Below are 21,946 nucleotides of genomic sequence, written 5' to 3' on the forward strand. Positions count from 1 at the left end.
CGATTAACCAATCTTACTAGGCGCTCTCTATTGCTATGAACAAATGCGCAATTTATGGGAAGATACCTATGCTAACCACTGCAATTGTGAGTAACATTTGAAAATCTGGAGTTCGACTAATACCAGTACTAGATTTTCAGGGGTACCCCCCATCGATTTCAATCCCAAGATGACCTCGAGGATCAATTACATAAGCTCGTTCTTCTCCCTGGCCCTGATATTAGAAACCAGCTATTAAAGAAGGTAAAAGCTCTAGCACATCAAGTTGATAGAGTGAATCAAAGTTTTCTCGCAACCAAGATCTTAGATCGCGCAGCTATATTCAACTTATTCACCCAAGACATTCACGATAGTCTAAGACGAGGCAATGTCGATATTAAGACATTACACGACACGAAACTTACAGGTGCGGATGAGACCCCCCTACCGGTGACTCCATTCTCACGATACACACATTTCATCGGACAATCATTTGAAGCCGCCGGGAGACGCAGTAATCAGCATATAGATCACGTAGATCTCATCCGTAGTGCTTCAGTTGACCTCTCATTATCACCCTTGTTTAACACTTTCGACGAGAGAGGTTGTAGTAAGTCGATCCCCATAAAGCGCGGAAGGGTTGAGACTTAACTGACCACAAACGAATGAACTGCTAGATCTCAAGGTCAACTATCGTATGATTGCATTCCAAGCCCGGCTCCTTTCACTTATACCCCCAACGCGAGCCTTAAATACGCCATTCGACCCAGCACTACCCGATCCACCCACTTTAGCATGGATCTATGGTCTGGAACCATTCTCTGTTTTCTCTAAAACGGATGTAGGGCCTATAATTATGCATCTCCACGGAAATGGAAACCCTCTCGTTGATACCAGAGAAGTGTCCCGTGCTTTTTATGCCGACTACGATGCGAGGATTGCCTTCAAAGAGGAGTGGGGTGCACGTTCTAAGTCAGTTGTGTATTTTGAGTTTGATCGATGGGATTCGCGATGTAATTCCATCTCGTCAATGTTGACGTACTTGATCAATACCATGATATGGCGCTTCTGGGGGGATGATAACTTTGAGTTGATAATAAGTGAATTAGCATTCCTTGACGACACATGCGCTTGGTCGCTGGAGGACCTGTATCATCTATTCACTATATTGAAGACCCTTACCAGTTTTACCCACCGACCTACTATCTTCATCAGTTGCTTTGATCAATGCCCCGAGGATCAGCGTCGATGGTTCCTTGGACGTATACAGGAGGAATATAGCTACAGCGAGGCGAGATGCCCAATGATTATATCGACTTCTACACGGGAGGGCCTGGCCATCGATTCGTTTGCTGGCATTGCACATGTTGATCTGGAGAGTTGCCCAGCGATTAGTGAGTCCATTGGCAAAGTATCTGAGAATCTCGGACTGGGATTGGCTAGTCTGATAAAGAACCGCCCTATCTACGAAGGTGTTATGCCACAGCTAAAGAGCCTTCTCGAGGAATGCAATGATACGCCATATCTGGGACATATTATTTTATCATGGCTTGGTAACTTTTCTCGAGAATGGCCAGAAGTCGACATTGCAGACAGGATAAATATACTATTCCCTCCAACAGGAGAGAATATAGTCAAGGCCTTTATCTATTCGCTAGAGCCTAAAATGCAATTGAGAGCGAAGAACGTCTTCAATTGGATCAAGCATGCAGCAGAACCATGGTCATCCGAATCGTTAGTCCAGGCTCTCATAGTCTACGAACTTCATGGGAAGGAACTCCGATTTGAAGATCTAGATATAGAAAGAATTATTCACGATATAGAGGATGCATTCGGTGGAATCATCACGGTCACAGGACGTGATGTCAAGTTCAGCCATCCTTCATTCTATCACATGTCAGAAGTAGGTGTTGAAGGGAGCGCAGAAGAACGTACCGCCAAGGTAAATAGTGTTATGGCGGAAACTTGCTTGCGTTATATTCAACTCAAGGGTGCACGAGAGTCGCTAGCAAGTTTTTCCCCTGAAAATCTTGAAGGGGGTCCATGGGCGACTTTACTGGATGCGGCCGTGATATTACACCCAAGAATGAGTATGGCCGAGTATGCCGTTCGATTTTGGCCTCAACATTATAGATCCAGTGGTAGTTTCAAGCCCGTCAATCTTGTCCACGAACTTTTTGCTACTGCAAGAACAAGAGCTGCTTGGGAAGTCCCCTTTTGGCTCTTTTCAAATCCATTTACCAGAATGCAACGAAGCTACATCTCAACATTACCTATATTTGCAATGTTAGGGCTAGATGACTTGGTAGATGAAAAGATCAAATCTGAGAATAATCAGAACTCCTTCAAGAAAAATTGTTGGTACGCTATCACCGAGGCTGCTCGAATGGGGAATAGCGAGTTGGTTGAGAAACTACTACAGCAAGTGACTGTGGATGAAGAGGAACACCAAGAAGCCTTATTTTGGGCCGCTGCTTATGGTAATATGCGCAGTGTTAACCTTCTTGTCGAGAAGATACTGGATCGAAAAGCCTTCAAATGGCCCAGGAACCTTATACTCCGGGCTACTGCTACAGGGCTAGACAGTCTCCTAGAGACAATGCTGATATCTGGCTGTGATATCAATGAACGAAGCAACTTCCTTGAAATGCCGCTACTGATGATCGCGACATGGCGAAACAACATTTCTACAGTGAAACTTCTATTAACCTCAACCCCCCAGCCGGACCTAACAATTGTGGATTATGAGGGTACTCCAATCATAGCTATAGCTATAAGAAAAAATCCACGTATATTAGAGCTCCTCTTACTAGGTGGTGCAAGTCTTGAAAAGACTGACCCTTGGGGCCTAAATCCAGTGCAAATAGCAGTCGAAAATTGCATGCACAAAGCACTTGGTATTCTCATCAGAGCCGAAGCTGATTTCAAGAGCGGCAATACGGAGAAGGATGCCAACTTCTTTGGAAGACCGCCATTAGTTGTTGCTTCCGAGATGGGTTTACAAGAATGCGTTCGCTTGTTGCTCAGTTACGGGGCTGATATAAACAAAGAATGCGTTACAGGGACTGCACTCTACGCAGCAATCGAACGAGGTCATGCAAACGTCGCCCGGATACTACTTGAACACGAGCATAAGCCAAACAAAGACGCGGCCCCCCCAGGCCAGTTGATGCCTTTGACACGAGCCGTTTACACTGGAAATACCGAGCTTGTATCTGTACTAATTGAACACGGTACCGAAGTGGACTTTGTTGATCCTTACAATACACATTATAAGACACCTCTCACCTGGGCTTGTATGCAAGGAAATCTAGAGATGGCAAAGCTCCTATTGAATAATAAAGCTAACATTAATTACACCGGGGGTGTGTCATATACGCCACTATACGCAGCTCTCCAGCAAGGTAGAATCGAGATGGCAAATTATCTTCTACAAGATGAGGATATCGACGTCAAATGGGTGTCAGATGTGGGATTAGGAGCCCTCCACGCAGGAATCGCTTTTCCGAGTATTATTCGAGAATTACTTAGAAGGGGTGTCTTTGTTGATAGCCTTAGTGCTCTTGGGACGGCTTTACATCTGACTGCGCTGGGTGGCTACCCTAAATCTATTCAAGCGCTACTTGAGAATGATCCCAAACCCAACCTAGATTTTGTTTATGAAAGTAACGTCGACATCGAAGATCACGTCGGGTGCACGCCTCTACAACTGGCTTGTATGTACCATAAACCTAGCTGTGTGAAAGTTCTCCTTAAAGCCGGTGCCAATCCAAATTTCAAGAGCAATAATGGCAATGACGCTGTTGATATTCTATTACTACGAACAGAATCTGATTCAAAAGATGCCTTGGAATGTCTCAAATTGCTACTGTCTAGAGTCTATAATGTCCCTGTAGACGATATCAATCAGCAAGGTCAGACTAGACTTCATCGTATACAGGAGAACACGCCTGTATCTATGGTACAACTCCTAGTCGAAGCACGAGTTCCATTGGACATCCAGGACCATGATGGGTATACCCCCCTCTCTATAGCAATTAGGAATAATAACGAGAGTGTTTCTAGATATCTCATAGAACAAGGCGCCAGTGTCAATATATTAAGTCCTATCTTCGGAAGCATCATCCACCTTGCTGTTAGTCGCAGCATGTTGAACATCGTGAAGCTACTTGTCGATTCAGGTGCAGATCTAGAAGCGGTAGATGCTAAGTATGGGCAGTCGTTGCTATATACGGCGCTGGGTATCCAAGACGATTCAAAACTTAAGAGGATGGTGCAATACCTAGTTGATGAAGCCAAGGCCCCGATTGACCAGCTGGGCGGTCAGCTTGGATACCCGATTATTCGTGCTGCGGAGCTGGCCAAAACCAACCTGACGACAGGCACAAATATGCTCAAGTTCCTTATCCGGCGCAAGGCCCAATTAAACGTTTCCGATGACCAAGGACGTCGGGCCGTCCACTTTGCATGTATGTCCTGGAAAGATGATGGCATCAAAGCCCTGACCAAAGCTGGCGCGGAAATCGGTGTGAAGGATAAATTTGGTCGCATGCCGATCCACTTCGCAGCTTCGTCACCAAGCAAAGAGTGCTTCGAATATTTATTTAACGACTTCAATGCCGTATATATTCACGCCGCAGACCACGATAACTGGACTCCGTTGCTATGGGCGGCACGTTCCGGACATAGCGATACTATTGCCAAGCTAATCGCGCATAACGCAGATATATGGGCTCGAGGGTGTACTTACGGCGCAGACGACTGGTCAGCGTTGAAGCTTTTGGACTTTGCCAACAATTTTACGGTGTTGAGAGGCGAGCTCGAGCCTAAAATACGTACTAGAATCAACCAGGATGGGGAAAAGGAGGAGTGGGACGACTTTCAGCACAATATGAAGCCTGGACACTGGAAAGATATTGACTGCAAAAGCTGCTTTGTCGTTAGTATAACCCTTTCTAACTATATGCAGTAGAATACTGATCTTATCGTGATGCGTAGAAGATTTTAGGGATACAATGGAAATGTATCGACTGCACCCACGACTTCTCCCTTTGCTTCAAATGCTACAACCACCGATCCGATATTCACTACCAAGAGCATAACTTTGAGAAGATAGGACCGCTATATGACGAGAGATATGAGCAGTCAGATATCAACGACGACGTAAAGGAATTACTGCAAGAGGAACCTGGGGATGAAGGAGAGGAACAAGGTCATGTGAGTGATGATATAGGGTGGTAGTGTGATGAGAGCCTGGGCAGAAATTCATTGGATCAACATGGCCTTTATATTATTATATTAAGGACATTTATTATTGCTCAAGCTTTCACGGAAAATTATAACATTGTATTTATTGTTCTCTCATATGATGTTTAGATATTGTCTCCTTACAGGGGGGCAGTAAATTCCTTAAACCTATATCTCTAGGCGAAGTGCTTTAGCCTTAAAATAAGCAAGTAATGATTTCGAGTAATTAATTTCGTCATACTTGACATTACTTATAGTATATGAGCGTACGAAAGTGAGGCGACGGTCATCCCCTATAGCTTTTTGACTTATCCTGACCTTGGGTACCTGCATTATATACTGCCCCTTTTCGTTCACATATTAGGTAGCTCTATCTTCTACGATCAATACTTGAGCTCTAGGTGCGACGAGGCGAAATACAGCACTAATAGCGGTTAAGGGGCATATTACGTTAGATACGTGACTCAATATCTACTACTATACCCCGCTCCTAACTATCATAAAAGGTATACAATTATTCGTAGAATTTTAGTATAGTAAACCGTTCTAAAACTCTCTTTTATTATTGAAATTGGCCGTGATAGATAACATATTCCCTTTAACCATGAGAGCCTTCAAATTAGTGCAATGGGGCGAACCGGGACAATACGTCGACGTGCCTAGGCCCGAGCCGGGCCCCGGAGATGTCCTAATTCGTATGAAAGCCGCCGGCCTGTGCCGTTCCGACCTAGACATGGTAGACAGCCAGCCCGGGTCGGCGCCATACGCAAACTCTCTCGACCCGGGCTATATCCTGGGACACGAGAATGCCGGCTTCGTGGAAGAGGTTGGCAGTGCCGTGACGGACTTGCGGTTTGGCGAAGCTGTTGTCGTTCATCACATGCGACATTGCGGAAACTGCGAGTACTGCACGGATGGCGCTGAGCAGCATTGCGAAGCGTTTAAGCGCAACGCGATTGCGATGACGCGCGGATGCGGCATGGATGGTGGGCTGGCTGAGTTTTTATTGGTGCCGCGCATCGAAGTCATCTCTATTGGTGACGAAGACCCTGTTCTGTACGCACCGCTCACCGATGCTGGAGTGACGGCTTATCACGCCGTCCAAACCGTCATCCAACGCCTGAAGCCCGGTACAAGTGTCGCAATCATAGGCATCGGAGGACTTGGCACATATGCAGTGCAGTTCGTTAACCTTCTGTCATCGGCGCGCATTTTTGCTATCGATAATATTGAGGCACGGCTTCGCACCGCTATTGAAGTAGGTGCCGATGAAGCAGTGGTTTTCACAGGCAACGGAACGTCAGCAGTGGAGTATATTATGTCCCGAACAAGCGGCCGTGGGGTTGACGCTATTATTGACTTTGTGGGAAGCGCCGATACTCTTCGACTTGCCGCCAAGATCTCTCGCCCGCGGGGCCGCATTGTTCTCGTTGGAATGCATGGTGGCACATTGGAAGTGGGATGGGGTTTATTAGCTACCAGCTGCGAGTTTGCCATCAGCTTGGGGAGTACACGGCAGGATCTAAAGGAGGTGTGCGAGCTAGCAAGGTCAGGAAAACTTAGGATTGACATTGAGAAGTTTTCCTTTGACGAGCTGGGGAAGGCCTACAACGCTTTAAGGGCGGGAACACTGGCCGGAAGGGCGGTTGTGGTATTTCCATAGACGTTCACAAAATCATAATCATTTTTTTAATTTTATATATATCCTACCTCATATCATGAGTACATAAAAAGCCAATAAAAACCGTATAACTATATTATTGTCATTATTAGATTGTGGACCAATGCAAGGTGCATACCTACATGTATCTATACAAGATTCGAGAAGGGGCAAACTACTGCCAGTCGTGATCAAGGCTCCAACGGAAATATCTTGCGAGCTATCCTTGCCTGTGTCACTCCCTATAACTTACAATTAGTAGACGGTGAATCTCTGGCAGAATAATCTGGTCAAGTAGACTCTCTGGGGCATGTTAAAGACCATCGCCGTCGAATTGGTCTAGCGGGGGAAGCCACATCCCAGTAGTACGTGAAGCTATATGCCCTTTGCCACATAGTTTCCTCCTTAGTAAATAACATTGTACCTAATTCTTAGAATTATCTCCGAATTTGGTATTATGGCTATCCCACTACCCCTTTTATGGTATATGCTAAGATTCCTATTTACAGGAATATTATCTTCGCTGTCTTCTTTGGTTCTGGAATATTTATCATTGTTGTCATTTTCCTACGAACAGTATATTCCCTACGCTCTCTATTCGACCTTCTCGTCACTAACAAGTGGGCTACTCGTGAATACGTAGTCACTATCTTCGTCATCTCTAGGGTCTTCATGTGTCCATAATACTCATAGGTCGAACGGGTCAGGACTACGCTCTGAGAAAGGCTCGAAAAGAATAATCATTCTGTCGTGGTCAAAAGCCAGAACCATTCTGATTATGCGCATTGTAGCTCCAGTGGTGGAAAGGCTTTCGAGATGTCCCGTGGTTGGTCTAAAAAGCCAAGCAATCAAAAAATGAAACCTCCAAATGAAGCGAGCCAAGAGCATTTTGCACAGAGGTATTCAGATTAGGAGATCGGTATTTATATTACCGAGACATTCACAGTTTCTAGCGAAGAAAATAAATCGAAGGCATAGTTACTTCGTTCTGGGAAATGGAATATCTACTATGGAATTTCGATGCGACCAGACTTCGAGCCTGAAACTCTAAGTTCTCGACTTGAATAGAGCAATACATAAAGCACAAAACACACAAAGCGAAGTACCATAGATATTTCACGCTGCCTCGATTGCTAATAGGTAGTATAAAGTAAGACCTCAATCTTTTAATTGATAGATAAGAGCCGGTTTGTTTCTGGCCTATCTCGGTCACTGCCGCATATTGCTAATACTTAATTCATATTATGTCGCCGATATATCCTATAATCTAACTCCATCAGAATTCCTTATAGGTGGATTAGAATTGTATATACTCATTCTGATGTTGTAAAGGTACAGAGCATCTTGACTTACAAGCCAAACTCTTGTATCATATTTAGCTATATATCTTGCAACTATGTGATTTGCTCGCCTATAAGCAAGCGTTACATCGAGTTTCTTAGTAAAACTATATATATAACATATGATACTGACGTCGGGAATTTAAAGGCTAATGCTACGTAAACGGCCATTTGGTGCTTCTAGAACAGCCGTTATACACAGTCCCCGCAATACGGGTTAATTGGGACTACAAGCGCAGCTATCACAGCAGTTACCGTAGGTTCCCGTTAATTAACCAGTATTTTGTATTAATCCACGATGGGAAATTTTGTGAAGATATAGCACCCTGGGCAACCCGGTGGGCGACCCGGTCTTTGTTTAGATCCAGTGCGTGACCGAAAACACTTACCCGTTGTGTGAACAGATATACAAATTTGACGATCCTCCTCCTCAATTCTCCTTTAGATCAAACCGTGAAGCTTCTCATTTTGGCTTTCAACCATAAGAAGATATCATCAGGATGAAATTCCTGAATACTAATATGGGCTTGGTGTCAACCGGTATCCTATGGCTTGCCTCGACAGCAGCCGTCATAGCGCAGACATGCGATCTTCCGTCAACTTATCGCTGGACATCTACAGACGCGCTGGCAACACCAAAGTCTGGTTGGGTCTCGCTTAAAGACTTCACTAACGTCGTCTACAAGGGTCAGCATCTTGTATATGGAACAACTCATAACACGGGGTCGGGCTGGGGCTCAATGACCTTCGGCCTCTTTTCAAACTGGTCTGACATGGCTACGGCCAGTCAAAATGCTATGAGTTCAGGCACTGTAGCACCCACATTGTTCTACTTCCAACCGAAGGACATCTGGGTGCTTGCCTATCAATGGGGACCGACCGCATTCTCTTATAAAACGTCAACCGACCCTACCAACGCAAATGGGTGGTCATCGACACAGGCGCTTTTCTCTGGGACCATCTCGGGCTCGGGTACCGGCTGTATTGATCAAACAGTCATCGGTGACGACAAAAACATGTATCTGTTCTTCACCGGGGATAATGGCAAGGTCTATCGGGCCAGCATGCCCATCGACAAGTTTCCCGGCAGTTTCGGCACGTCGTCGACGGTTGTCTTAAGCGACACAACCAATAATCTCTTTGAAGCCGTTCAGGTCTACACTATTCAGGGTCAGAAAAAGTACCTCATGATCGTCGAGGCGATTGGGTCGAACGGGCGATACTTTAGATCATTTACGGCCGACAGTTTGGACGGTTCCTGGAAACCACAGGCCGCAACCGAGAGCAGCCCTTTCGCTGGCAAGGCCAATAGTGGTGCCACTTGGACCAACGACATTAGTCACGGCGATCTAGTTCGCAACAACCCTGATCAGACTATGACTATTGACCCATGTAACCTAGAGTTACTTTATCAGGGCCGAGATAAGAATTCCGGTGGTGACTATGGTTCATTGCCTTACCGCCCTGGTGTCTTGACACTGCAACGTTAGTGCAGGGGGATAGGCTCTGGTATTCTCTTGTCATGGAAACTGCTGATACAGGTAATATGATGGTTCATGTACCTTATGATCAGACAGAAAAAGTTTCAGCTTGAAGGGTAGAATTCGATGGCCTAAGATTGTATATAGTAAATATTTAAATATATGTAAGTACTTGCACAATGATTTCCGTTACATCTTATAACGTGAACGACGATTAAGGAGAGTAACGAAAGTAGTATGGTAGGTGTTAGTGTCATGTGTTCAAAGATAATGTTCCTTTCCTAATGCTAGAAAGTTATTAAGTCATATATAGAGTAGGTGGGTAGCCGGTGGTTATATACTACTGTACTTCAAAAAGTCATGATTCATATATAGCTTGACTGATGACAGTTCCTGCGAACTATATCTATAATATGATATAAGGTAGGCAGTTTATATTTTTCTTAAGGGAACCTAGGTAAAAGATTTGATAAATATGACTATTAGATACCTACCTCATTATGATGAGGTGCTTTAAGCTTGTTCCATTTGGTGGGGAGTCACAGGGTAATGAGGGCATTTCACAACAGGTAATCATGATCTGTAATGTACCTAAGTTAATGCCGGGTGTCAGCGCATTTTGACACTTGGTCTCCTAACGCTATAAGTTACCTAGGTGATGCCACATGAAGTACTTATAATTAAATAACAGCATGCACTGTCACCAGAACATGTAGTAGCTCAAGCTCCATGTTACTGAAGTAAAAACTTCCTAGGCGTGTCGCCCTGGCCAGGTAGACCCCGGAGGGTTTTTCACGGGTGCAAGCGAGTGTTCGAGTCCCACCGGATTCACACCCGGCACCGTATTTTTTTTTATTTTTTTTGGATCTTTCTACCCTATATTACTCTATATATATTTCATACACTCGTACTTGAGACAATAAATATGCTGAAGTTTATTAACTCATTTGACTTACTTCCAGGAGGAACTAATACAAATCGAAAGGGGAAACCCCATCTTTTTGCTTCTTTTTACCTCTTTTGATTGATGCATACGTCGTATAAGCTAATATTATATATATGTGTATGTATGTTCTTCTTCATACTAGCTTGCTATTCTAGGGTAGTCGAAATTATAAGACGTGTTTGTTCATTCATCGAAGAGGTTTTCTATTGTGTCGTCTCCTTAAAGGGGTCACCAGCCACAGGTGATATGAAAATCGATACACATTAGCCACAACCGACTTGGCGTTCCTGTAAATACATACCCAGGTACTTCACGTGCCTTACCTAGAGTCTTTTAGCAACATTGAATAATGGTTGCCTATGCGGCATTGTCGGGCCATACGCGTTCTTTGCTCAGCCACGAATAAGCTTTGTGGGCGGTTCTAAGAATCCATCTAATATCGAATATTACGAGCAGTTAAGAGATCGTTTTTCTCGAGCGAAAATCGGGTGAAGAGAAGAAGAAAAAAAAACATGAGGTCATAAGAGGCTGTTTCAACATTGTTATTGGACTGCTGAGACTTGTAATAACAAATACCTGGATACTTAAACATCAGTTTTTAGCAAACTGACTAACCTAAGCTATCACATGACTGTGATTTGTCGCCTTTGCCGGGGTGATTGATGGGGTGATGCTAGCGCGCCCCCTTAGGTACGAGCTTAGTGTATGAGGTACCAATTGAAGTACCAGTGTACCAAAAACTTCCAGCGTTCCCAGACAACCAAGCGTCTCGGATACAACTTTAGCCTTCGCAACTTTCCCAACTTCTAACTTCCGGCCTCCCTCCAACCTCTCTTTGCTTTTTCCCATTCCCAACTTCCTTTGCCACACTCATACCATCAAACCAATACCAACTCTCATCATCCGCGACAAAAATACTATCCGTATTGTATTTATTCCGGCGCCGCTTTCGACCAACATTCGCTTCCTTATTGACAAACCCAACCCGACCGTGTTTTATCATCACTCGCCAAAATGTCGAACGAAGCTCCCTATGATCCCTACATCCCCAGCGGCCAGGCCGCACCTCAACAGGGCGGCAACAATCGAACGCAGGCGTTACAAGCTGTAAGTTTATTTCGTCGACTAAATTTAATTTTCGATGCCTCTGCTCCTGGACCCCGAGATATCGATAGCCAATCTGGAGGACCAATTGCGACGAGGGAATGCTACGAGACCAGCTCCTTTTATGCCCAACGATATCTATCTTAATCATCACAACTCTACGGAATAATCAATCCCAATACTTAAAACGCATTATTCTAGCGATGGGTAGTGAGGAAATAAAAAAAGGGATGCGCACACGTGTATAGTTTATGACGGAAGATTTGAGACCAAGGATTCCTTTTTACAAACTACTTCTCAACGCTACATCACGGACTAGGGTATCGCGTCAGGCTTCTGGCATATTCACTCGATTTTCGCGACGCCGCAAGCAATACGAACTGTAATATCCTGGAATCTAGGAGCAGAATGCGATTTATAAATAGTCAAAGTACCTAATTTAAGCTAACAATTAGTTTCATAGCAAATCGACGACACCGTTGGTGTTATGCGAGAGAACATCAACAAGGTCTCCCAACGTGGCGAGCGTCTCGATGCCCTGCAAGATAAGACCGACAATCTAGCCGTCTCTGCCCAGGGCTTCCGCCGCGGTGCCAACAGAGTTCGCAAGCAGATGTGGTGGAAGGACATGAAAATGAGGATGTGCCTGATTGCTGGTATCATCATCCTAATTCTAGTTATTGTCATCCCTTCCGGTAAGTTGCAACTCGGCCACTTAGGGATAATCCCGTTCTAATTTATTCTACAGTCCTCGCAAGCCAGGGCAAGGTCTAATTTAATTCCACTGTACATCACTGGGTACATCAGGTACTGATCGACTTGATGGCATGAATGACGGGTTGAGTCTCGCAGGCTACGAGCAGTAGTAGACGCACTTTGACGACGCCGAACATGAAAAATTCTTCGGAATCGCTAGCACAGAGAGGAGTTTGTCTTTGATTTGGCCGGTCTTTCTTTGGCTTGCAAACGTAACGAATTCGGAACGCTTAGGATACCGTCGACGCCCTAACCACACCCTTAGGGACGGAGCGGCGGACGAATCAAACTTGTATGTATGATGGCGAGGCGTTTTTCGACTAATTTAAGATATCTTATGACCCCCTTAAGATCGATGCTTATTGGCGTATAAACTAATTACTTATTCCTGGTCTTGATCTTGTTGCAAATGTGTTCTTTGCCTCCTCTATGAGTAGTGAATTATGGTAGCCGCATAGATATGAAATTAATAGCTTCAAGACTTTGATTATCGCTATATGATATTCGAAGGTATAAACGCCGTAATCATTTTAAAGTTTCTAGAACGGTGTCACCTACCACTCATTACTTGTTGCATCTACGGTCATCACTTCAGCTCTTTGTCTAACCTAATCTTGGATAGTTGGAAACGAGCAGGTGGTTTGCATTGTCCAGTAGTCCCTATCTCCAGAATGACAAATAGGTTTTCGAATTAAATCTTATGCATAGGTACCTGTTTATGAGATCGCGGAATACACTAACTTTCTAAGTTAATGCTACGGCTATTCCACTTTAGGTAGCTATTAAATATTGAGATATCTATGAATTGTAGGTATACGATAGAAAGAAATATAAGAGGTACCCTGATCTAGCCAATCTTTGCATTAGGTAATGTCCACTATGTCCTCAACTAGCATAAGGCAACACCTCCACTATTTACAGTATTGATGCATAAATATTGGTCGAGGGAGATTAACTAAGTATACATTATTAAACCGGCCAATCGTATTTATTATATATGTATGTCGCAAGGTATTGTCCTTTTATTGATGTTAATGACTACTAAATGGGGTGCCGTCTTGCGCCAGTTAAGGGGACAGTCTGGAAGGTCTCGGATCCCAACTAACTAAAATCAAAGAAATATCTCTACAATATTGGTGAAGGATGGCTAGGTGGTGAATGAAGTAGGTAGAGATGACGTCAGGAGTAACAATAGAACGTCTCGATTGATAGGAGCTTGCTTTTTTATAAAATCGATCTAGTAGGCACATATATTGTCTTAGACAATTAACTATAGTCAAGCCTGAAAATTTCATTATGATACTGCTTTAAAGCAATTAACTTAATATTATGGCTGTCTCATTACGAAGCGAAATAATGAGAGTGCCTAGATTGGTACCAGTTATATGAACAACCTACTTGTTCATATATGTCTTGATTAATGAGATAGACTATATACATAAACTGCGCGAAATATGGTTCACGGTTAGAGTACACGCCGTCTATTCTTTACAATCTAGGATGTCTATAGATGGTGTCTATTAACAGGGGCTTAAGCTTTTATTACAGTCCTCTACCTTCTATTGCTTCTTCCTATGACAAACTGGATCATGATGATAGCATAGTATCATGATAACCATTAAAATGAGACTCGTAAAGTCTAAGTAGTTTATAGTAAGAAAATTTAATGCAGGCGTCACTCCGTAGGTAGGAACTAAGAGGCACGTAGCGCAAAATAAAGATCTCGGACTCTACAATGAGCAGGACCTTGCCATATCATAATAGTCATTGCTTCGTCATGAACCGGTACTGGCTTTTATACACACTCCTTAGGGCGCTATATGTAACAATGGAATATGAAAAGAAGTGAGTTGCGATCTGGGTATGTGGTGCTGCACGCGTCGAAGGCGTCTCTGATCTGCTCCGAGGGTCTCATTCAAATACTTTTAACTAAGCATGATAGTCTAATGGCGTTCATGATTCTGTTAGGAGGCGCTTAAATTGAGTATTTCCATGTGGGAAGCGTTTGCTATTTACTCGATGTAGATCTGACTTAAAGGGGCGGTGAGTCGTAGTATAGGTACCAAGCAACCCAGTGCCGGGGTGGATTGCGGTGCGATGGTCGTATTGAAATCTCGTTCGACACCTCTATTTTGTAATAGACGACATTTTTTTTTTAAAGAAAAACCGTAATCTGATTAAAAACAAGAGTGTATAATCCCTGACTAAGAGAGAACGATGGGAAGGGAATATTCTGAACAGCCATATCCCTCCAGCGGAGCTGCGACCGTATATCTCAGCATAAGTCTCTAATAATTAGGGAATACCCTCATAGTTCAGATAAAGCGTTTCGTGTCTTAAATTGGGTGGCGATAAACCAGCGGTGATCGAAGGATAGGCGTCCTGATTGCCCCGGCGCCCAACAATTAGCCCTTTCAGCCTATCTGCTTAAGCATTAGTGATGTACTAGATAGGTAGGTAGTTAAGGTAGAGAGCGATCCGGCACAGTCCTTCATAGAATCTATACGCGATGTCGTTGCGTTTTCAGCAGAGTCACCGAAGAAATGTTCTCAAGTCCTGGTAGCAACGGTAAAAAATTGGTAAATCCACAAGGTATAAGGATCAGGGGTAATAGTTCCGGCTGACTACCTATACAAAGCCTTTTTTCTAAGTTCGGTAGCCGAAAGTGGCCTGTCCTAAACATACCTGATACTTAAGGACATCGGCAAATAAACAGACGTGTCTCGACGGATAGGTAGAGGACGAAAGGATGTAGTTAGATTGAGGTCCTTGGAATAGCAACGCAACATGAGGTCCTATGATCAGTGAAATTTGAACCTGGCTCCGGCTGCACACGGTAATAGCCAAATTCCCGATAATGCAGCTTTTGGAGAATGTTGGAGATAGAAACTTGATGTTAGTATATCGCTAGAATATTTGACTGTATATCATAGTAGCCGGGACTCGGTATTCCCTAACATTCAGCATCAAGTAGTACAGAGGTGAATACAGAGATGCCCCTTCGGTATGCGTTACGCCGGGGAGACCAATCCGACTGCATGAGCACTGCCTCTCGTTTAAAGCCGGCAGGTGAATAAAATACAAGATATGCCGTCGTAAGCGCCAGTACGACTTTTATGAATGCGGCGGGATTTTTGCGTAGACTCCAGATCGACGTTTGAGCACGTTGGATAGTCTCATAGGTACGGCACACAACCTCGACCGCAACGAGCATGAGGTGTGTGTGTGTGCGTGTATGTGTCACCGGGTTACTAGACTGGGGAATCATCTAGCTGAGTGCTTTTTTTGAATAATGCATCGATCCATACTGAATGGATCAAGCTCCTGGCTTACCCGGCATCTCGGCCACGGGTGGTTATCTTCAAGGTCAAGTGGCCATGCAGAATAAGGGACTGACTTGTCGAGGTTACTCTAGGTTTTATGATAGGAAATATTTTACTTAATTGGATGTTCGACATTCTTGGCTGTGTAAGGTACGGTAGTGAAGCTCTTGGATCTGCTGCAGCTCAAAGCTTGGAGGCCTGAGTGAATGCGACCAAGGATGATAATGGTGTGTCGATGCGACGATCGTAGAGTCTAGCTAAAAGAGGATGCTACTATTTGAAGTTGTAGATATTTCTTGCATGTGGTATGTGGTATGTGGTATGTGGTACCGCAAACGGCAACTACCTCTAAATACCTGGCATAAGAGGTAACTACTCTGCTACATACTTTCCAATGACTCTTCTAATCAAATGCCTATTACATACATACTTATGTGGGGTTCTGTACTTAGCGTATTTAGTGTACTTAAGTATAACTACTAGCAAGGGCATGGTTTTAGTGCTTCTCCAAGTTTCAATTGGCTATGACTGCGGTTTTCGGCGTCGTAAGAAGTCCAAGAATTTTTTTTGATTTTTTTTTTCCTTGGTCACGGTACAAAGTTCTCCAAGGATAACAGTATCATGGCCACTTTATCTGCCCCTCCTCCATAGTATTCTAACAATGTGAACTTGAAAATCTTACACATAGCAACTTTTAATTTTCTTCTAGGTTAGTCAATTCAAGTAATTAAACTTCAGTAGTTCAATTGGTCCGTCTATTACGCTCTGTATTTCTCTCTCAGCGTTGTGTTCGTCTATGATCTTCTGAATATAAACTGACTCACTTCTTCGTTTAATTTAGTTCCTCTCCCTTCGAAGTTTTTTCAAAGCTTCGTCGTCGACAGCTTGATCCCCGTCGTGATACCACGGCTGTATAGGCCGTGGAAGTGTCAATTGGACTTAAGGACTTAGTCGTTCGCTTTTTCGACTCTTGACATCTTGACATCTTGACAATATGCTGCCGGTACGCGCATTACGAGCAGCCGTGAGGGCTAGCTCTCGTCGTGTCTCTCCTCGAGCCACTCTTCTGACTCCTGCAGTCGCAACAAGCCTCTCCCTGCGAACATCACAAGCTGCTTACTCTTCCGCCCGATCGAACGACTCGACTACGCGCGCTGCCGTTATACAGGTGCTTAACAATGTCGGATCTAAGCGAGAGGTCAAGCAATACCTTTCCCATTTCTCCTCCGTCTCCTCCCAGCAATTCGCTGTGATTAAGGTTGGAGGTGCTATCTTGACCGACTATCTGGATGAACTCTGTTCATCGTTAGCCTTTTTATACCATGTCGGACTTTTCCCGATCATCGTCCACGGTGCTGGTCCTCAGCTCAACAAGCTCCTCGAGGATGCTGGTGTCGAACCCCAGTTTGAGGAAGGAATTCGTATTACCGACGGCAAGACTTTAGGAATTGCGAGGCGACTTTTCCTAGCGGAAAACCTGAAGCTCGTTCAGCGTCTAGAAGAGATGGGCGTCCGCGCTCGACCCATCACTTCGAGCGTCTTCACCGCTGATTATCTCAACAAGGATAAATGGAAGTTCGTTGGAAAAATCACCGAAGTTAACAAGGAGCCCATTCAAACTGCTATAGAGAACGGCTATCTACCTATCCTTACTTCCATGGCGGAGACGAGAGAGGGCCAAGTACTGAATGTCAATGCCGATGTCGCAGCGGGAGAACTAGCTCGCGAACTCGAACCGCTAAAGGTTGTCTATCTTAGCGAGAAGGGTGGGTTGTTTGACGGTAACGTGCAGAAGATCTCTGCCATCAATCTCGATGAGGAATACGACCATATCATGTCACAGCCCTGGTGCAAGTTTGGAACCCGATTAAAGATACGCGAGATTAAGGAACTTCTGGAGACCCTTCCGCGTTCGTCTAGCGTCGCCATCATACATCCTGCTGACCTGCAGAAGGAGCTGTTCACAGATTCCGGGGCCGGTACTCTCATTCGCCGAGGAGATAAGTTGATGACTGCAGAGAGCGTTGCGGACTTTAGCGATCTTGAAAAGTTGAAAGATGTGCTTGTTCGGGATCGCGAGGTCCGTGATGCTAGGGCTACGGTGGATCGTTACTTAGAATTTTTGAGCGGACGGAAATTTAAGGCTTATTTCGACGAACCCATGAAGGCTCTTGCGGTTGTCCTCGACCCCGCTCCGGACCAATCATATTCGACCTTGGCCACTTTGACGATAACTAAGTCTGGCTGGTTGACAAACGTCGCTGACAACCTCTTTGCTGCTATTAAGAAGGAATATCCTAGCTTAGTCTGGACTGTCAAGGCCGATGATGAAAACCTTACATGGTTCTTCGGCAAGGCCGACGGAAGCATTGTCAGGGGTAACGATGTCATGTTCTGGTACGGCATCGAGCCTGGAGAGGAATTAAACAAGCTCATGAGAGAATTTACCCTTCACGGCCGGGCAATGCTTGGCGATTCCAACCTGGAGTCGAGGCTCCACCGGGCAGCCCAGATTGCCTCTGAGAATCTACGAGCACACTTTGCTTCTGGCTCCGCGGCTAACCAGGCTCGAGGTTACTCTACTCTTGCCCGTCGTTCTATTTTAGGAGCTACATCAATGGGCGCCTTCTCCCGCGGATCGCGCAGAGGCTTTGCGACAGAGACCAACCCCAACCCCCCGTACGGCAAGAAGCATGCATCAAATACGCAACCCTCTAGGGTCGCGCTGATTGGCGCTCGAGGCTACACTGGACAGAATCTGATCAGCCTTATTAACACGCACCCCAATTTCGAACTTCGTCACGTGTCATCACGAGAATTATCGGGACAGAAGCTAGAAGGTTATACAAAAAAAGAAATTATCTACGAGAATCTAAGCTTCGACGATGTGTACGAAATGGAGAAGAAAGGTAAAATAGATGTGTGGGTGATGGCGTTACCGAACGGTGTTTGCAAGCCGTACGTTGACGCTATCAACAAGGCCAAGGAATCTTCTTCTTCTAGGGAAGATAACAGCATAATTGTTGACCTCTCCGCTGATTATCGATTCGATAAATCGTGGACCTATGGTCTTCCTGAGTTGGTTAAGCGATCCGACATTGCTCAGGCCACTCACATTTCGAACCCCGGTTGCTACGCCACAGCAGCCCAGCTTGGTATTGCTCCTCTCGTGGAGTTTCTCGGCGGCCAGCCTACCGTCTTTGGAGTTTCTGGGTATTCAGGGGCAGGCACTAAGCCTTCTTCGAAAAACAACGTGGAGCTCCTAACCAACAATATCATCCCTTACAGCTTGACCGACCATGTTCACGAGAAGGAGATTAGCAGTCAGCTCGGTGTTGATGTAGGGTTCATCCCACACGTCGCAGTGTGGTTTCAGGGCATCCACCACACAATTAACATTCCCTTAAATAAGACAATGACTTCACGAGATATCAGACAAATGTACCAAGATAGGTACGCGGGCGAGAAGCTGGTCAAAGTGGTAGGAGAGGCGCCATCAGTAAAGGCTATCAGCGGGAAGCACGGTGTTGAGATAGGCGGGTTCGCGGTTCACAGTTCTGGGAAGCGAGCAGTCATCTGCGTGACAATCGATAATCTTCTCAAGGGAGCCGCAACACAATGTCTACGTGAGTATTCCGATCTACAAAACCAAATCTTGGGATGATTAGAAGATGCTAACACAAATAATAGAAAATATGAACTTGGCTCGCGGGTATGGGGAGTTTGAAGGTATACCTCCAATGGAATAGAAGTGTTTTTTGTAGGAAGCGGGTTCTCGGGATTGAACGCTTGGCGATGTAAAACTTGTATATACTGAAGCCGTACGAAGCGTTAAAAAAAATGTTCATAAATTCGGTGTGAACCTAAATGATTAAGGGATCTTTCCTTAGTAGAATCGATATGCTCCATTGCTAATGTCTCCAATTAATATTTATCTTACCCGGTATCTAACATAGGTGCCTGCAGACACCTAAAACATCTATAACATCTATAACATTTATTTCTAGGAAGAGTATGAAGTATTCAAGCGAGACTTTTGTATACAGGTACTTTTTCAGATACGAAACATTGGGACTAATCGGCTATTGAGACTTGAAGTCTAGAATCAGATGATCAAGTCAGGAAACCCTGAACTCGGCTTCTGTGAATAGCAAACGGCAGGGTCCGTTAGAAGACGCCGTTTGAACGACCTCAAAAAAGGGGGGGCCAGACACCGAATAAACCAATTGCCTAACCGGGTAGCTTAGCATGTTTAGCGTAGTGGGGTCCTAAACAAACCCCTGAAGGAGTGTTCCGATGGCGGATGGCGGGGTGTGTTGGCGGGGCAAACGGGGCAAATTTTTAGCAACAAAGCAGCAAAAAGCAGCCGATTTATTGCGACATGCGCTCCGGAATCCGTATAAATCTACTTATACACCATACACCTATAAATAATAAATACCTATAAATAATAAATCTTCAAGGGTGTTGATAATATCTAACACTACCTAAGAATTTGACCTTCACACTAGTTGAATAGATCACAAACGACAATGGCTTCCCAATTCCCTACTAAGAAATGCGGTAAGAACTCTTCCTCAATGTCAATGGCAACGGCAATGGCAAGAAAGAGTCATATACTAATATATGCTTGATATGTAAAGGCGTGTTAGGCTGCACCGGCTCCGTGGGTCAGCGGTTCATCTTACTCCTATCTCAACATCCATACTTCGTCCTTCATGCCGTAGGAGCGTCGTCTAGATCTGCCGGTAAGAAGTATAAGGATGCCGTACGATGGAAGCAGGCCTCTCCCATGGGTTCCGTTGGTGAGCTTGTCGTCCGTGAGTGCAAGTCTAGCGAGTTTGCCGACTGCGACGTCATTTTCAGCGGCCTGGACTCAGATGTTGCTGGCGAGATCGGTACGTTCATCTTAAACTATTATTTATCTTATAGTCTAGTCCAATCGACTAATACGGGGTCGCGTCCGCAGAGATGGAGTTCCTTAAGGCAAACCTAGCCGTCTTCTCCAACGCGAAGAATTACCGTCGGGACCCCCTCGTGCCCCTTGTCGTTCCTACTGTCAACCTGCCACACCTCGATTTGATCCCGCACCAGCGGAAACACCATGGCTTAGAGAAGGGGTTCCTGGTGTGTAACTCGAACTGCGCAGTCATCGGTCTAGTGATCCCGTTCGCGGCCCTGCAGGCGCGGTTCGGCCCCGTCGACACCGTCAGCGTTGTTACCATGCAAGCCGTTTCCGGTGCCGGCTACCCTGGCGTCAGCAGCATGGATATCATGGACAACGTGGTACCGTTTATCTCCGGCGAAGAGGACAAGCTCGAAACTGAGGCGCGCAAAATCCTCGGCGGCATCAACAGCGACGCCACTGCGCTCGTCGAGCAGGAGGAGCTTCGCGTGTCTGCCGCCTGTAATCGCGTTCCGGTGCTTGACGGACATACGGCCTGTGTATCGCTACGGTTCAAGAACAGGCCTGCGCCGAGTGCGGAGGATGTGCGTGCTGCCCTGAGAGAGTACGTCAGCGAGGCCGAGAAGCTAGGTTGTCCGAGTGCCCCACGCCCGAGCATCCAGGTCTTTGACGAGCCGGACCGTCCGCAGCCAAGGCTCGATCGCGACTTGAGTCGTGGATACACGGTTAGCGTGGGTCGCGTGCGCGAGGACGAGAGCGGGATCTTCGATATCAAGTTTGTCGCACTGAGCCATAACAGTAAGCTTCCCCTTTTTCACCTCCCATCCCTTGGCATGCGGAGTAATGAGTAAAACTAACATGTTTTACAGCTGTCATCGGAGCTGCAGGTTCTTCGATATTGAATGCGGAAGCGGCGGTACTGAAAGGATTCATCTAGACGATGAGCGAGCATCTTGCTAGCTAGCATCTATGGGCGTTTTTGGGCGGTTGGTTGATTGGTTCATTTGCATTGGGAAGATACAAAAAGGAGGTAGACATCTAGTCAGACATCTGTAGATATGTATGTAACTATTCAAAAAGAGACGGTCGATGTGCAACATAAGACTCAATCTACCATAAATCTAAAATTTAAATATTAGTTCCTATTCTATGAGGAGTAATAAACATGGCTTCGATTTGGATGTTGCGTCTACCCTTAACAGCT

At 45.2% G+C, this 21,946-nt stretch overlaps 6 protein-coding genes across 6 annotated transcripts; all 6 read left to right on the plus strand.

Moving 5' to 3' along the window:
- Positions 1 to 2,860: 2,860 nt before the first annotated feature.
- On the plus strand, positions 2,861 to 5,220 carry GL218_02421 (Ankyrin-3; the record flags this gene model as incomplete). Its single annotated transcript, XM_033578939.1, has 2 exons — positions 2,861 to 4,918; positions 4,978 to 5,220. 2 exons carry the CDS (start codon positions 2,861 to 2,863, stop codon positions 5,218 to 5,220), a joined length of 2,301 nt encoding a protein of 766 aa, XP_033437809.1.
- A 610-nt stretch (positions 5,221 to 5,830) lies between these two features.
- Positions 5,831 to 6,889, plus strand: GL218_02422 (NAD-dependent alcohol dehydrogenase; the record flags this gene model as incomplete). The annotated part of the gene is made up of 1 exon (XM_033578940.1): positions 5,831 to 6,889. One exon carries the CDS (start codon positions 5,831 to 5,833, stop codon positions 6,887 to 6,889), a length of 1,059 nt encoding a protein of 352 aa, XP_033437810.1.
- A 1,837-nt stretch (positions 6,890 to 8,726) lies between these two features.
- On the plus strand, positions 8,727 to 9,716 carry GL218_02423 (putative alpha-L-arabinofuranosidase axhA; the record flags this gene model as incomplete). The annotated part of the gene is made up of 1 exon (XM_033578941.1): positions 8,727 to 9,716. The coding sequence occupies one exon, from the start codon at positions 8,727 to 8,729 to the stop codon at positions 9,714 to 9,716; it is 990 nt and encodes a 329-aa protein (XP_033437811.1).
- Positions 9,717 to 11,667: 1,951 nt separating this feature from the next.
- GL218_02424 (Synaptobrevin like protein 1) lies at positions 11,668 to 12,531 on the plus strand (the record flags this gene model as incomplete). The annotated part of the gene is made up of 3 exons (XM_033578942.1): positions 11,668 to 11,760; positions 12,221 to 12,452; positions 12,506 to 12,531. The coding sequence occupies 3 exons, from the start codon at positions 11,668 to 11,670 to the stop codon at positions 12,529 to 12,531; spliced, it is 351 nt and encodes a 116-aa protein (XP_033437812.1).
- Positions 12,532 to 16,830: 4,299 nt separating this feature from the next.
- On the plus strand, positions 16,831 to 19,585 carry GL218_02425 (Protein arg-6, mitochondrial; the record flags this gene model as incomplete). Its single annotated transcript, XM_033578943.1, has 2 exons — positions 16,831 to 19,462; positions 19,527 to 19,585. 2 exons carry the CDS (start codon positions 16,831 to 16,833, stop codon positions 19,583 to 19,585), a joined length of 2,691 nt encoding a protein of 896 aa, XP_033437813.1.
- A 783-nt stretch (positions 19,586 to 20,368) lies between these two features.
- Positions 20,369 to 21,679, plus strand: GL218_02426 (putative aspartate-semialdehyde dehydrogenase; the record flags this gene model as incomplete). Its single annotated transcript, XM_033578944.1, has 4 exons — positions 20,369 to 20,399; positions 20,480 to 20,734; positions 20,806 to 21,540; positions 21,612 to 21,679. 4 exons carry the CDS (start codon positions 20,369 to 20,371, stop codon positions 21,677 to 21,679), a joined length of 1,089 nt encoding a protein of 362 aa, XP_033437814.1.
- Positions 21,680 to 21,946: the final 267 nt, after the last annotated feature.

This window comes from Daldinia childiae (genome assembly GCF_008694065.1).
Source record: "Daldinia childiae strain JS-1345 chromosome Unknown Scaffold2, whole genome shotgun sequence".
Lineage (NCBI taxonomy): Eukaryota > Fungi > Ascomycota > Sordariomycetes > Xylariales > Hypoxylaceae > Daldinia > Daldinia childiae.